The sequence below is a fragment of the Mytilus galloprovincialis genome, chromosome 11 (genome assembly GCF_965363235.1).
Source record: "Mytilus galloprovincialis chromosome 11, xbMytGall1.hap1.1, whole genome shotgun sequence".
NCBI classification, from domain to species: Eukaryota; Metazoa; Mollusca; class Bivalvia; order Mytilida; family Mytilidae; genus Mytilus; species Mytilus galloprovincialis.
The window spans coordinates 362,995-381,501 of NC_134848.1; the positions used below are offsets into that span (position 1 = coordinate 362,995).

General features: G+C 32.5%; 1 protein-coding gene across 2 annotated transcripts in view; it reads right to left on the reverse strand.

Annotated features, from left to right (window-relative positions):
• Nucleotides 1–3,608: 3,608 nt before the first annotated feature.
• The window catches only part of LOC143051484 (uncharacterized), a 42,962-nt gene continuing 28,063 nt past the window's right edge, over nucleotides 3,609–18,507 (reverse strand). For both annotated transcript variants that reach the window (XM_076224349.1, XM_076224350.1), the window contains 2 exons: nucleotides 10,812–10,966; nucleotides 3,609–4,925 (listed from right to left, as the gene is read on the reverse strand). In XM_076224349.1, the coding sequence (XP_076080464.1) occupies nucleotides 3,627–4,925; nucleotides 10,812–10,966 (1,454 nt within the window). In that variant the 3' untranslated portion in view covers nucleotides 3,609–3,626. The remainder of the gene's footprint in view (nucleotides 4,926–10,811; nucleotides 10,967–18,507) is intronic.

An 18,507-nucleotide genomic window follows, 5' to 3' on the forward strand; every position in this document is an offset into this window, starting at 1 on the left:
AGTTCAATTTTGTAACCTTTAGACCTCAATGTGAACCAATCTGATAACCGGGCCCAAACATCAAAAATCTAAATACATGGATAGATTAAGCATATATCAAAGAACCCCATATATACAATTTTTGTTGAAATCAAACAAAGTTTAATTTTGGGTCGCAATTTGGACCAACTTGAAAACTGGGCATATACTCAAAAATCTAAATACAGGTTTAGATTCAGCATACCAAAGAACCCCAAGGATTCAAATTTTGTTCAATTAAACAAAGTTTAATTTTGGATCACGATTTGGACCAACTTGAAAACTGGGCCCATAATAAAAATTATAAGTACATGTTTAGATACAGCATATCAAAAAACCCCAAGAATTCAATTTTTGTTGAAATCAAACAAAGTTTAATTTTGGACCCCAATTTGGACCAACTTGAAAACTGGACCAATAATAAAAAATCTGAGTACATGTTTAGATTCAGCATATCAAAGAACCCCAAGAATTCAATTTTAGTTAAAATCAAACTTAGTTTAATTTTGGACCCTTTTGACCTTAATGTAGACCAATTTGAAAATGGGACCAAAAATTAAGAATCTGCATACATAGTTAGCTTCGGCATATCAAAGAACCCCATTTATTCAATTTTTGATGAATTCAAACAAAGTTTAATTTTGGATCCTTTAGGCCCCTTATTCCTAAACTGTGGGGACCAAAACTCCCAAAAAAATTCCAACCTTCCTTATATGGTCATAAACCTTGTGTTTAAATTTCATAGATTCCTATTTACTTATACTTAAGTTATGGTGCGAAAACCAAAAAAATGCTTATTTGGGCCCCTTTTTGGCCCCTAATTCCTAAACTATTGGGCCATCAACTCCAGTAATTAATCCCAACCTTCCTTTTGTGTTCATAAACCTTGTGTTTAAATTTCATCGATTTCTATTTACCTATACTAAAGTTATTGTGCGAAAACCAAGAATAATGCTTATTTGAGCCCTTTTTTGGCCCCTAATTCCTAAACTGTTGGGACCAAAACTCCCAAAATCAATCGCAACCTTCCTTTAGTGGTCATAAATCTTGTGTCAAAATTTCATTGATTTCTATTTACTTAAACTAAAGTTATAGTGCGAAAACCAAGAACATGCTTATTTGGGCCCTTTTTGGCCCCTAATTCCCAAACTGATGGGACCAAAACTTCCAGAATCAATTCGAACCTTCCTTGTATGGTCATAAACCTTGTGTTTAAATTTCATAGATTTCTATTCACGTATACTAAAGTTATAGTGCGAAAACCAAAAGTCTTCGGACGCCGACGACAACAACGACGACTAGGGACGACGACGACGCCAACGTGATACCAATATACGACTAAAAAAATTTCAATTTTTTTGCGGTCGTATAAAAATGACTCCCGATGACCAAATTAATAGAAAACCGTACAGTTCTGTTCCCACACTGTGTTAGTGAAATCGATAAAATCCATCTCGATATGTAATTAAAGTCATATGAAACCTCAAACACAAAAAGAAATATGCATGTTTTTTATAACTAAATGGATAGTTTTCATTATATAACTTATGTACATATACTGTTTTCTGTAGAAAATTCTTTTTTTTTCCACATTTAGAAGATTACTTTTTTTTAATTGCTTGCTTCCAGAAAGCAATTCGCCGACATATTTTCAGTATGCATAGTGACCTTAGCGTAACCCTCCTCGTAAAAATCAGGTGATCGCAATACGCATGGATCTGTTATTGAAATTAACAATTATCTGATTGTACATATTAAACAAGTTGTTTGTTAACGACAATCGGTAAACTTCGGCTTCATAACACGGCATTTAACAGTTTAATGATCCGACCGTGCGAGGGCTGTATAGCCAGTCAAGGTCGTTAAACACTTTCATTTGTTTAATGAGCCTCCATATTTGTTAAATCATAACAGACAGAGAGAAAACAATTTAACAATCAGGCACAGAAGACTAAGTTTATGATATATACATGCGTTGGTTCAAGAATTGGATAAACATTATTTTTCAACAGCCACTCGTTGCAAGACTTTAAATAATTTCACTGACGAATTTTGATGTCTTATCTATTTAGATCCTAGTGTATCTGAAGATCAATAAAAACTAGATTCCTTCAAGAACATTGTACATGTCCCGAGTCAGGAGCCTGTAACCTTGAATTCAGTGGTTGTCGTTTGTTTATGTGTTACATATTTGTTTTTCGTTCATTTTTTTTTAAAATATATAAATAAGGCCGTTAGTTTTCTAGTTTGAATTTCTCTTAACCGGGAGGACGGGAGGAGACCCCCTGAAAACGGGATTATTGTACTCCCGTCGGGAGGTTCACATGTATGAATTCTTTTACATTGTCATTTCAGGGCCTTTTATGGCTGACTATGGGGTATGGGCTTCGGTCATTGTTGAAGGCCGTATGGTGACCTATAGTTTTGTTAATTTCTGTGTCATTTTGGTCTCTTGTGGAGAGTTGTCTCATTGGCAATCATACCACATCTTCTTTTTTATAGTATGATTGCCAAAGAAAAACTTATCAACATAGTTAATGGTGTGGATTTATACGATTATAGATCACCATATATACTACAGGGCATGCCATACTACAGCCATCCACAATGAGCATAACCCATAAAACTATAAAATGCCCCTTTATGGCAAATGTAAAACTATAAATCATTAGATGTTGGATGAGTACTGATTGATAATTTAGTCTTAGATGCATGATTTTTTTATAACTTGTTTTTGGCTTTGAACTAGCTGTCAGTAACTGAGTACTCTCAGATCTGTACTTAATGTCTTTTTGTTGTTGGAATGTATAAGTTCCCGGCCACGTCAACTCTTTTTAAATTAGAAGTGTTTCTTTTTGTATCCATCTAATGAGTAAAGCATTTTTCAACTGACTTTTATAGTTCATTCTTATGTTGTTCTGTTGCACCACTGTCTCAGGTTATATTTAGGGGAGAGTTGGGATCCTGCTAACATGTTTAACCCAGCCACATTCTGTATGTGTGTGCCTGTCCCAAAGTCAGGACCTGTAATTCAGTGGTTGCTGTGTTTTTGTAATTTGTTTGAAAGGTAATTAGGCTGTTAGTTTTCTCCTTTGAATTATTTTACATTCGTCATTTTGGGGCCATTGATAGATGACTATGCAGTGTAAACTTTGCTCATTGTTGAAGGTTGTACAGTGAGGTATAATTGTTAATATCTGTGTTATTTGGGTTCTTGTGAGATGTCTCATTTGCAATTATACCACATCTTATTTTCTATATGAACAAGAACGTCTAGGGCAAGAATATGGTAAAACATCATGATTATACTCAAAAAGAATGTGACATCAACCTGGTTGTAAGCACCCAAACCTTTCCTACAAGTGGTTTTACAGCACAATATAATATCCAACTGTAGGATTCAGCTACAAATTGGTACAAAGCACAATTAACAACAAACACAAAGACAAAAGAAACAGTATACATCTCACACATTAGAGCACTGACAGTTATCAGTTTAAAGCCAACTAATAAATAAATCATGTTCTCCACTCAAGTACCTTCTATAGACATGATAGACAATGTGGTAATTCATAATTAAAACCTACAAACAACATGCAGAATTTAATTTAATCAAAGTGGATTTCAACATTTGTAGGTGCAGTTGTGTTCTTATCTAAGTTTGTGTCTCTAGTATGGTCTTTGGTTGTATCACTATCCAAAATAATATTTTGTTGATCAGAGGACTGTATTGCATCACAAGTACTAATATCTGTCATGTCTGTGGTGGTTTTATCTATTTTCATTGTACAATCAGCCATATTAGAGTTTTCAGAAAGGGGATTAGAATCCTCCATATCAGATTTTTCTGAACAGTTTTTAGAATCAATTTCCACCATTGAATTATCCGAGCTATTTACAATATCACAACTGTTTGGTTGGGCATTTACATGTTCGCCATCACAACTATCGGAAGCTATTTTTAGAAGCTTTTCACTAACTTTTTCCATATCCGTTTTACTATCACACAACTTTTTACAATTTTCCGACACTTCGTTATTTTTATTTTCTGAATCACCAGCAGAACAATCAATTATTTTTTTTTTACTATCGTCATTATGCATTTCAAAATTGTATTTTTCCTCTGACTCGTCACTATCCGTCATTTCATCAGTACTATCCTCGTAACTCTCCTCTTCCAAGGCTAAATTCTCTAACCTAGAACTTGTCTCATCGACCCAATGTTGTATCCGTTCTTCATCAACAACTTTCCCTCTTTGTAACGTATTACTCGGACTCTCCGTACTTTTTGGTGTGCCATGTTTTGACCGATCGCCAAAGTCTGCTAGAATGGTTGAGCTACCATCACCTAACGTTCTGGATGAATGAGTAGACATTGCTTCACAGTTTTCCAGCGTGCGTCCTGAATGTTGTGAGAGGATTTCTGTGTTGAGATCGTGTACACCACTTGTATGTATAGAATCAATGTGTGGTAAAGCGTCCTGATTCTCGTCACGGAGACTGTTGATTCTGTCGCCCTCTTCCTCATTGTCAGCCTCATTCCCATCATCGTCTTTGGTATTAGAATGAATAATCCTCATCTGTGTCTGGTACCCCGAGGAATCAGTCGGTAATCCCTGTTTGATTAATGCATCATCTTTAACTATTTCATACCCTTTACTATCAGTCTCTGGCTCAGAGTGAGGGTAGTTCTCTGAGATAGGTTCAGATAAGATACTACTAGTAAAGGAGAGGACACTAGCTCCTGAAGGTGTGCGTGAGTGGCCCATGTGAGCAAACACATGTGGTGTAGTGGCTTGTTGTTTCTTCATTGGATACTCTTTGATTTCTATCTCAATGGCAGCCACCATTTCTCCGTAAGATTCCCTGGCTTTGGCAGTCAAATCTATCAGTTGTTTAAAGTTCTCCTGGAAACATAAAAAGTTTAGCTTATATTGCATGATTTCTTTATCATCATAGTCATAACAGTCTAATAACAAACATAATTATAAATATAATTATAATCTAGCAATTTGTGAAAGATTTTAGTTCAAAACAGAATACATGTGTATAAAGACCACAAATCTTTCCACCCTTAATACAATAAACCAGGAAAAACTCAACTGACATTAGTTTAAACCTCATGACATTTGTAACAAATGTTTTAATACTTTGTTTTATATAATTTCAATACAATTTTTTTTCTTAACTAATGAACAGCCATTTAAAACATCTGTAAGTCATGAGAAATTCAGATATCTATAAAATATTTCACTTTACTTTTGTTAATTAATTATGTCAATAAGAAGTTGAGTTCTTTACTGGTTAATTTTATCTTCAATTATATTACTTAATTTGTTTGCCATTATCATGATTATACCATCATTGAAATAACTGGAATACGAGGATAATAATAAGCCCTGTTAGAGAAACAAATAGATACTTGTATGCTGCAACCAAGCCATTCATACAGTCTCATCATTGTATTGACTGATTTAACATTCAACTGAACATTGCACACAGGCTAATTTAAATATCACATGAAATTCACATCAATTCACTTCAAATGAACTCAAGTGAAACTCTCATGAAAATTCACACATAAACTGAATGAATCTCAAATGAATTTCATGTGAACTTGCAAAAAAAGTTGTGATTTTTCAAGATAATAATTTATTTGAATTTGCTTTTAATTTAAAAATTTACATGTTTTTTTAATAACTTTATTTTGAAAATTCATGTGATTTTCATAAGTCTCTTGAGTTCATTTATAATGTCTTTGAGGTATTTAATTTAATATATAATAAAATCTAGAAAATAATTGCACATGTATAGAATTTCTATATTTTTTACACATATATATTTTATATAACAATTGGTAGAGAGAACACAAATAATCCAATAGAATGTTTGTATTTGTTCTCATGGAAAGTTTGACTATTTTCAGAGTTGGAGTTATCTCTCTTTTAGCACTACATCAATACAACTATACTATATACTAAAATTGAGAAAGGAAATAGGGAATGTGCCAAAGAGACAACAACCCGACCATAGAAAAAAAAACAACAGCAGAAGGTCACCAACAGGCCTTCAATGTAGCGAGAAATTCCCGCACCCAGAGGCGTCCTTCAACTGGCTCCTAAACAAATATATACTAGTTCAGTGATAATGAACACCATACTAATTTCCAAATTATACACAAGAAACTAAAATCAAAATAATACAAGACTAACAAAGGCCAGAGGCTCCTAACTTGGGACAGGCACAAAAATGCGGCGGGGTTAAACATGTTTGTGAGATCTGCATAAATGTACAGTATGACATGGATAAACATTGTATAATGATCTACTAGTATGGTTAAGGATTGTCCTGTTTTCTACAAACAAATAGTTAATGAATAATCAGGATATGGCAATGTTCAGAAAACTTAAAATCAACTATCTCTGATGATAATACTTTTCCTTAAATTGACAAACAATATACCACAGTTTGATATCTGAAGACCAATTAAATAGAACTGAGAAAGGAAATGGGGAATGTGTCAAAGCGACAACAACCCAACCATAGAGCAGACAACAGCCAAAGGCCACCAATGGGTCTTCAATGTAGCAAGAATTCCAAGAATTCCGCACAAAATAGAGCATGTTTTACACAGAGATTCATTATACTCTTATGTAAAATCAGGGATGATTCCAGGTGTTTTCAAATGGGTCGCTTGAACATCAAATTGGGAATTTTTTAAGCATAAAATCTAAGACGAAATAACATAATTTTCCTGTATAAAAAACGGAAAATGTATATTATTAAGTTTAACCTGTACACTGAGGTTCATGTAAGTTGTAACATTTGGAATAATTCTGGATGGGCTACTGTTATTACATGAATATCATTGAACACGAATCACTAGTCCATCATCTTAGCTATAGTTACCTAGGCCTATTACAAAAACATATATTTCACAGGGATGATTCCACTATATAGTTTAGGGCCGCTTAGCGGCCCCAAAAAATGTTTGTGAATATAAATTCCCAATTCAGGAAAATAAAATAAAAATCGGTATTTCCGGAAAAGTTTCAGTCACCGATTACGGCAACTATAATTTGTCATAGTTTGTCGTCAAAACGTAGTAAAATCCGGATAAGAATGCTGACTACGATCGCATTTTATTAACAACAATTTAATTATGTCAACATTGAACTTGAGGTAAACAATTTTAGCAGCCGGATTCAATTGAATAAAATGTTATGGGAGTATTTGAATTCGCAAAAGTGGATCGCTCAGCATTGCAAACATGCGTTTTGTCAAACTTGGTGTCAAAGCAGACCTCGGCAAAGAACAAATTCAAATTTTGATACAACATTGATGAATAAATTTTAATGGATGCCGATCTTATAAAAGCAGATCGCCCAGCACAGCCGGTTATGTAACCTGTTTAAAACTTGTTTTGTAAAAGAAATTATTTTATATTTTGCTCTATTTCCTCAAAAGACAAAAGTTTGCGCGTTTTTGAAAATAATGTTGATGATAGACCATTCATGAAATGAGCCCCAGCGGTTTTTTTCAGTGGTTAATACGGCATGTCATTTTGCTATTCAATCTAACTTCAAGATATCTCATAAACTTTATAAGATATCTTATATAATGGTTCATTAGATATCTTATATAGTTTGTAAGATATCTTATATAGTTTGTAAGATATCTTATATAGTTTGTAAGATATCTTATATAGTTTGTAAGATATCTTATACAGTTTGTAAGATATCTTATATAGTTTGTAAGATATCTTATATAGTTTGTAAGATATCTTATAAAGTTTATAAGATATCTTATAAAGTTTATAAGATATCTTACATAGTTCATGAGATATGTTATAAAGTTTATGAGATATCTTTTATAGTTTATGAGATATCTCATATAGTTTTCTTTATCATATATCTTATAAACTATATGATATATATTATGAACTATATATAAGACATGTAAGATATCTTATATAAAGTATATTATAAGATATCTTATATAGTATATAAGATATCTTATAATCGATATTAGATATCTTCTTTATTATATAAGATATATATTTATATAAGATATCTTATAAAAAGATTATTTAAGATATATTATATATCATATTAGATATATTATTAGAGACATCGTATAGAAATTATAAGATAATTCATATAATATATTTTATATAATTTTCTTAAGATGATATCCAATAAACTATATAAGATATCTTGTATACAAATTTTTGATAAGATATTTCATATACTTAATGAGATATCTTATAAACTTTAGAAGATATCTTATAAAGTATATAATATATCTTATAAGTATATAAGATATATTATATATTTAATAAGATATCTTATAGTTTTTAAACTTTATAAGATATCTTATTAAATATATAAGATATCTCATATAATATAAGATAGCTTTAAAAAATTAAATTATATAAGATATCTCATATATCAAATTAGATATCTTATAAAAATCTTATATGTTATATTAGATATCTCATATATTATGAAATAATTTGAGATAATTTGAAATTCGAATAAATAGCTAAACTGCTTGCCATAGGTTTATGTTAGCTGGTATACATGCCTTGTTTACCAAAGTTAAGATGATAGTGCATAATGGTATTCATGTATTACAAGAGGGAAGAAAGATACCAAAGGGACAGTCAAACTCATAAATCTAAAACAAACTGACAACGCTATGGCTAAAAATGAAAAAGACAAACAGAAAAACAATAGCAAAAATGACACAACATAGAAAACTAAAGAATAAACACGAACCCCACCAAAAACCAGGGGTGATCTCAGGTGCTCCGGAAGGGTAAGCAGATCCTGCTCGACATGTGGCACCCGTCGTGTTGCTTATGTGATTACAAATCCGGTAAATAGTCTAATTCGGTAGGTCACATTCATGAAAAGGAAGGGGATTGTAGTTACGACGTAAGGAACATATCCGATATCATTTGTGAAACGGTTATTCCATAACGGTCAACCAACTCGTGATGGCGTCCGTAAAATTTACGAAGGGATGATTTCAACTTCACCATTTGGAACTCTTGGTTTAATAGCTTCCTTGTGAGCAGTAACCCTCTATCAAGAAAATCATAATAGGAAATGCAAGCACGGGAATATCGTATCAATTGGGAGATATATACCCCGTATGCAGGTGCTGCTGGAATGTTGCTACTTAGAAATGGAAAGTTCACAATTGGAAAGCTGAAATCATGTCTTTTGTCGTAAAGTTTTGTTTTCAACCGACCCTCATTGTCAATTTCTAGATGTAAGTCAAGATATGAAGCCGACTTAACTGTATCTGTAGTATCCTTTATCTCCAATTCGATGGGATAGTTGTGTTCCACATAGTCACTAAATTTTGAATTGTTTAGTGAAAGAACGTCATCTATATAGCGGAAAGTAGAGTTAAAGGATATTGCTAACTTCTTATCTGTTTTCCTAAGAAGTTACTGCATGAAGTCAGCCTCATAATAATAAAGAAACAAGTCGGCAAGTAGAGGGGCACAGTTTGTTCCCATTGGGATACCGACAGTCTGTTGAAAAACACGTCTTCCGAACGTTACAAATATGTTGTCAATCAAGAAATCAAGCATCTTGATAACATCGGTTTCAGAGAATTTTTTGTTTGCAACTTCCCTGGTCTGAATCCAATCAGTGTACAGGTGAAACTTAAAATACATTTTCCGTTTTAATAGGCCAGGAAAATGATATTATTTCGTTTTAGATTGTATGCATAAAAAATTCCCAATTGGGGTAAAAATTCCCAATTTGATGTAGTCACGGGACCCATTTGAAAACACCTGGAATCATCCCTGTTTCAGCTAACATAAACCACTGAACAAAATCATTCATCGGGTATTTTTTCAACAGCAGGTCATCTCTATAAATTTACCTTGATTCAAATGGATTTCAAATTGAACTGGTCAATTGTCAAATTTAGAAAAGCAATTACAAAAGTTCATATACTTAATTGATAAAATATTTAAAGCATTGAACTAGTGTTCTTTAAAATTATTTGAATCATCTTCAAAACTGATAATAATGATGACATCGTTTTTCCTAAATGGTCTATCATCAACATTATTTTAAAAAAGCGGTCAAACTTTTGTCTTTTGAGGAAATAACTTTTACAAATTTTCATCATATTATATAACAGGCTCTGCTGGACAATCTGCTTTTACGAGATCGACGCCCATTAAACTTTATCTATCAATGTTATCAAAATTTGAATTTTCTCTCTGCCAAGGCCCATTTTTATCAACCTGCTGGGAGATCTGCTTTTACAAGATCGAATACTCCTATAACATATTAATCAATTGAATTCGGCTGATAAAATTGTTTGCCACATTTTGACATAACTAAATTGTTGTTAATAAAATGCGATCGTAAACAGCATTCTTAAACGGATTTAAAACGTTTTGACAACAAACTATGAAAAATTATAGTTGCCTTAATCGGTGACAGAAACTTTTCTGGAAATATCAATTTTCATTTTATTTTCCTGAATTGGGAATTCATTTTCATGTACAATTTTTGGGGGCCGCTGGCCGATTTAGGGGCCGCTAAGCGGCCCTAAACTATATAGTGGAATCATCCCTGAAAATTAAACATTTATTAATGTTTTTCTTGACTTGATTTAGACATTATATACCTTTCTATTAGTTATGTTAGTTGATGTCTTAGATATCTTGTTTTTTGGATGTTGCTGTTTCATTGGAACATACAAATCTTGATTGATACAGCCAATAAGTAAGAGTTCAGATTAGATACAAATCTCACCTCAGAGCCACTAAAGTTGAATATTCCTACAACACTAACTGGCACCATTTTAGCACATGCACGACCAAGAGCTCGTCTTCCCAAAGCAAATACGAACGGGACATTCTGTTCATTACATAATGTCAAGATGTTGTTCAAAGCATCATCTAGTCCTCCTGAAAAAAATCAAAATAATCATCTTTAAACCTCCTATAAACCTGATAAATAAAAGTAAAATAATTACAATTAAATTACTTATCTATGCATCCTGAAAAAAAATACATTAAAATTTATCACCAATCAAAAAAACTGCTAAAATAATGCATACTTAGATACATGTCTATATATAATATTTGTTCACCAGCCATGTGGAGGACTTAACTCATAATAGTTTATAGTGGATAAGATTTGTTCACCAGCCATGAGGAGGACTTAACTCATAATAGTTTATAGTGGATAAGATTTGTTCACCAGCCATGAGGAGGACTTAACTCATAATAGTTTATAGTGGATAAGATTTGTTCACCAGCCATGAGGAGGACTTAACTCATAATAGTTTATAGTGGATAAGATTTGTTCACCAGCCATGAGGAGGACTTAACTCATAATAGTTTATAGTGGATAAGATTTGTTCACCAGCCATGAGGAGGACTTAACTCATAATAGTTTATAGTGGATAAGATTTGTTCACCAGCCATGTGGAGGACTTAACTCATAATAGTTTATAGTGGATAAGATTTGTTCACCAGCCATGAGGAGGACTTAACTCATTATAGTTTATAGTGGATAAGATTTGTTCACCAGCCATGAGGAGGACTTAACTCATTATAGTTTATAGTGGATAAGATTTGTTCACCAGCCATGAGGAGGACTTAACTCATAATAGTTTATAGTGGATAAGATTTGTTCACCAGCCATGTGGAGGACTTAACTCATAATAGTTTATAGTGGATAAGATTTGTTCACCAGCCATGAGGAGGACTTAACTCATAATAGTTTATAGTGGATAAGATTTGTTCACCAGCCATGAGGAGGACTTAACTCATAATAGTTTATAGTGGATAAGATTTGTTCACCAGCCATGAGAAGGACTTAACTCATAATAGTTTATAGTGGATAACATTTGTTCACCAGCCATGTGGAGGACTTAACTCATAATAGTTTATAGTGGATAAGATTTGTTCATCAGCCACATGGAGGACTTAACTCATTATAGTGGATAAGATGCTGCTTCAGGGTCAACAAACACTGAACATTATACTGTCTACATAACAGGGTCAACAAACACTGAACATTATACTGTCTACATAACAGGGTCAACAAACACTGATCATTATACTGTCTACATAACAGGGTCAACAAACACTGAACATTATACTGTCTACATAACAGGGTCAACAAACACTGATCATTATACTGTCTACATAACAGGGTCAACAAACACTGATCATTATACTGTCATAACAGGGTCAACAAACACTGAACATTATACTGTCTACATAACAGGATCAACAAACACTGAACATTATACTGTCTACATAACAGGGTCAACAAACACTGAACATTATACTGTCTACATAACAGGGTCAACAAACACTGAACATTATACTGTCTACATAACAGGGTCAACAAACACTGAACATTATACTGTCTACATAACAGGATCAACAAACACTGAACATTATACTGTCTACATAACAGGGTCAACAAACACTGATCATTATACTGTCTACATAACAGGGTCAACAAACACTGATCATTATACTGTCTACATAACAGGGTCAACAAACACTGAACATTATACTGTCTACATAACAGGATCAACAAACACTGAACATTATACTGTCTACATAACAGGATCAACAAACACTGATCATTATACTGTCTACATAACAGGGTCAAACACTGAACATTATACTGTCTACATAACAGGATCAACAAACACTGATCATTATACTGTCTACATAACAGGGTCAACAAACACTGAACATTATACTGTCTACATAACAGGGTCAACAAACACTGAACATTATACTGTCTACATAACAGGGTCAACAAACACTGAACAGTATACTGTCTACATAACAGGGTCAACAAACACTGAACATTATACTGTCTACATAACAGGGTCAACAAACACTGAACATTATACTGTCTACATAACAGGATCAACAAACACTGATCATTATACTGTCTACATAACAGGGTCAACAAACACTGAACATTATACTGTCTACATAACAGGGTCAACAAACACTGAACATTATACTGTCTACATAACAGGGTCAACAAACACTGAACAGTATACTGTCTACATAACAGGGTCAACAAACACTGAACATTATACTGTCTACATAACAGGGTCAACAAACACTGAACATTATACTGTCTACATAACAGGATCAACAAACACTGAACATTATACTGTCTACATAACAGGGTCAACAAACACTGAACATTATACTGTCTACATAACAGGGTCAACAAACACTGATCATTATACTGTCTACATAACAGGGTCAACAAACACTGAACATTATACTGTCTACATAACAGGGTCAACAAACACTGAACATTATACTGTCTACATAACAGGGTCAACAAACACTGAACATTATAATGTCTACATAAAAGGGTCAACAAACTGTCTACATAACAGGGTCAACAAACACTGAACATTATACTGTCTACATAACAGGATCAACAAACACTGAACATTATACTGTCTACATAACAGGGTCAACAAACACTGAACATTATACTGTCTACATAACAGGGTCAAACACTGAACATTATACTGTCTACATAACAGGATCAACAAACACTGAACATTATACTGTCTACATAACAGGATCAACAAACACTGAACATTATACTGTCTACATAACAGGGTCAACAAACACTGAACATTATACTGTCTACATAACAGGGTCAACAAACACTGAACATTATACTGTCTACATAACAGGCTCTTGAATTAATGACCCAAGAACAGTAATGCCACACAATTTCACACTTGATCTGTGTTTTGTGGTATAATATGCATTGAGTACAAGTTTCATGACATTTAGTTAAGGTAAACTAAAGTTAGACAATGGAAAACAACTTTGGGATGTATGCACAGACATATGGGCAAGGTAAAACTCAATGCAATGTCGGCTACAGCAGTGGCATAAAAATTGCAAAACTACAACCTTAATCTAACTGAATTAGAAAACAACAAAAGAGAGGCGAAAGATACCAAAGGAACATTCAAACTCATTAGTTGAAGATAAATTAACAGGCTAAAAAAATAAAAAGTCAAACAAACAAATGGAGAGTTGTCTCATTGGCACTCATACCACATCTTCCTTAATATCTATAAATAACAGTAAACAAAATGTAACACAGAGAACTAAAGACTGAGCAACACAAACCCAACCCAAACTGGGGGTGATCTCCTGAATAACAATATATATATATATGTAGGACTCTAAATTGCGATGGTACTCTAAAGTGTCTCACGCTAAAGTGAGATGGTCTGAGCTAAAGTACGGTGGTGTCTCACGCTAAAGTGAGATGGTCTACGCTAAAGTACGGTGGTGTCTCACGCTAAAGTGAGATGGTCTACGCTAAAGTACGGTGGTGTCTCACGCTAAAGTGAGATGGTCTACACTAAAGTACGATGGTGTCTCACCCTAAAGTGTGATGGTTGTTTGTTTGCTAATTGGTGTAGATTGCTGTTCACACTAATGTTACTACCTCCCTTACATTTTCATTGAAAATTAAAAATACAAAATTCGTTCATTGTGTGAATATGCAACATTTATTTGTATTATAAGCTTTAATCTAAATGTGAGAGAAATGCAATGTTCTCTGAGCTTTATCCTTTTTCAAAGCAAGTACAAATACATGTTTTATTTTCCTACAATGTACAGTACGAACAAATGTTTTAGCAAACAATTTATAGTTGACGCATGAAAACATGTATCTCCATTTTTCTGACGTTACTATTCATTAAAATCAACAGCATTTTAAAGGGGATTAAAGTAAACTGCCACATAAATAATGATTTGAAGTATCCGTTCACTTCAAATAGAAGCAGGATAAGTATGTGTATACTGTTTTGTATTCATATAGTAAAATGGTCGACTGTAGGATACAAGTTTGTATAAATGACTGTTAATGTCATTATCGAACTACCTTTCTAACCATTAACGTCTAGATTTTTTCGCGGACCATCTGACATTAGTGTATGGAAGCATCGCACTTTAGCGTAGACCATCGCACTTTAGCGTGACCATCATACTTTAGCATCCCCATTGCACTTTTAAAGTCCTACATATACAACCACATCTTAAGTAAGTATAGGTTCTACATGTATATATATATAAATTTATTAAACAAAAGTCATTAAAAATAAGGGGACTCATATGTTGTCTTCCTGTTGTTTTTATTATTTTTTCTGTATACCTTTAAATGTATTCTTTTTGTGTTTTTCTGTGTATTTGTCATAATCTTATCTAATAAAAGATAATACTGATTTGAATTTTAATTTGATATACAAAGTTTTTAGAATGAGAATGAAACGTCACCCAAATACTAATTCTAACATAGACCAGTTTAGGTGAATCAATTATTTCATACTCATCTTCAACAATATTATAAAAACATCAAAAGGGGGGTCTGTTTTAATTTCTTTAAGTTGTAGTTATTAATTCACCTGAAAATTAGGATGCTATTGTTCTCTCCTGTACTTCTATAGAAAATATCTACTTATTTCTAAATTTCATTCATTTATGTTCTTAATCTGCTAAATTTCATTCATTTATGTTTTAAAAGTCTTTTTAGATCAAGTTTATCTGTATAATTTTCTGAATTAATTCCCTTTCCACCCCTGTCAAATGGTTTGTCTGTTAATATTACATCATTGCATCACTGAGGCATATTTAAAACTTGCTTTCTTTTTTTGATTAATCATTAATCTTCTGATTTACATAATCTGATAGCCAATACACAATAACAACAATATAATAATGGAATAATCCATATCCTGTAGTTTTGATGGTGATGTAAAAGTAAGGATGGAATAATCCATGTACTATTACAAGGACACATAAACTTTAAACCTGTCATCCCCAATCACAACAATAGGATGTTCCCCTATAACTTCCCTAATCTGCCTAATGGTACTGCTCCAAACCCTGCCACCCCTTGACACTGGTATGATCCATATTAGAACTGAAGCACTGAACAAGTACATACAAACCTTGGTAGTACACTTGTCCACACCTATGTACTTCTGTAACAGTTCACTGCTCAAGGTGAAAAGTGCTGACTAAATTAACTGTCTCATCATAAACTCAGACAGTATAAAGTATTTCAATAATAGTTTAATGAAGATAATATTTATTGAGATGACAGTTTAATTAAATGAAAGTCAGTGTATTTTGACTTTTGGAAAATATTAATTAACACCCATTTCTAATCAATCACCAGGCCAAAGGTCAAATCTAGATGTAATAAAAGAGGATGTCAAATAGAAGAGGGGAAAATCTCAATAAATATATCAAACAGAAAAGGGGGGACCACAATAAATTTGCAAGATACAGTAATTATTTTTTTCACTTATAACAAAATTGGTGAATGGTTCAAAATGCACACTGCAAGATACAGTAATAAATTCAAATTTGTTTTTCTATCTCATTTTCAATAAAGACCATCCATCAACTTGCATTATCTTATGTTCCTTCCAAATTTTCTATCTATTTAAAACATTACTTCTTTTCTTTGCCTCCATCTTACACAATTTTTTCCCTAGATTAGGCAGCAACCATTTGATTTTCTGGGGGGGGGGGCTATGGATCTTTTTTCTGATCAAACTTTTTTTTCGCCTGTTGAAGAAGAACATGGAAGAATTTTGATGTCTTTGTGAAATATAATATATGTGTTGAAAGCAGTCCTTATCAACATGCAGTCCCTTCAATTAAAATTAATTTCAACAAAATACACACAGGACAAGTTTGTTGTTTATAAAAGAAAAACAGTTTGTTTGTTTTTAGTTATATAAAGTGTTATTAGATATTTCATTGTATTTCACAATATCGGATAAGTACTAAGATAAAATCCCTCTTGTGTCCATGTTATGGTTAATATTTGTATAAATCTCAAATCAGAAATTTATTACATAAGGAGCATATTATAGTACAAGATTAACATATTTCTCCTTTTTAAATAGAAATGTTTTTCACCTTATAAATATTTGAACTATATTAAAATGTAAATGCTTCTATCTGATTGTGGAAAATTACTAAATTAAACTGAACTCCTAATTTTAAACTATATAAATAATCCATTTAGCTAATTCAAACTTAAAATACTCAGTACTTGCAAACTTTTAACTTTTCTGTGACCTTTCCAAATTTGAATTCAAACTTATTAATCATTTTTGTTACTTTCATTTGATACTGACATACATGACATATATCAAATATTATAAAGTTGTTAATTTGTTTCTATAAAATACATTGTACATGAAATAAAAAGTAAAATAGATGGAAAAAGAAACAAATATATGAAGGATTTTTTTTTATTTTTAAGTTTCTGATAAATATTACCCTCATAGTTAAAAGATTGATGATTCCAACTGTCCTAGATAGAAGACCAGAATGAACCCTGGTTTCCTGTCTCTGTTATAGGACATCATTAAGTTTCTGATAAAGATTCCCCTCATTGTTAAAAGATGGATGATTCCAACCGTCCTATTTATGAGACCTATTAATGAGACTGAGAATGAACCCTGGGTTCCTGTCTCTTATATAGGACATTGTGATAATGTTTCCTGGTAAATAAGCTTTAAATCAATAAACTATCACAACTTAATTAAATCAAGAGTAGAAATAGAACACCAACTGTGTAGTAATCATTTTCCAAAGAATACACATTTAAAATAACCAATCATTGATTTATTCATTTAAAGTTGTTTTACAAAACATTTTTCTACTACCATACAGCATGAATAATGTTTTACACTATCATTGATTAATAAAAGGAATCTTAATTATACAAAACTAATAAATCATCAAATTGTATTACAACATAAAATTGAGAAAGGAAACGGAGAATGTGTCAAAGCTACAACCCGACCATAGAGCAGACAACAGCAAAAGCCAACAGTTTAATAAGTTTCAACATGCGTTCAATGGGTTTCTAATTTCATCCACTATTTGTCAAACTCTTTAAAAAAATCATTGAACTCTGAAATTTCCTAAGCACTTAAAGGTAAAGTTTGGAGTCTTTTGTCCTGGTAGGTCCACCAGAATGTTCACAGAATGCTAGGAAACAGCATGACTATGTACGTTAGAGCATACATGCATTATGCACCTCTCGTACACTTCAATACTTGGTTACCCACTAAACCCTAATTTAGCATATATTTCAAAACATAATAAATCTCAATTTGATGTGACCACAATTTTAACTAAAACTTTTTAAATATGTGTGATGGTTGATAGAGAAAACACCACCTATAATTTCATCATTAAAACATTAAAATAACTCAGCAATATCATTAAAGGGCAATAACTTGTTTAAGGAGTCAACTGACTTTTTCCAGTGTTGACTTATATTTAGGTCTTAGTTATTGAGACTATTGCAAGAAAAAATTTATAAGGGTTCAGCGCAACCCTGTGTCTCGCCTTCTTTATTAAGCTAAAAAAAAATTTAGGAACTTTAACAG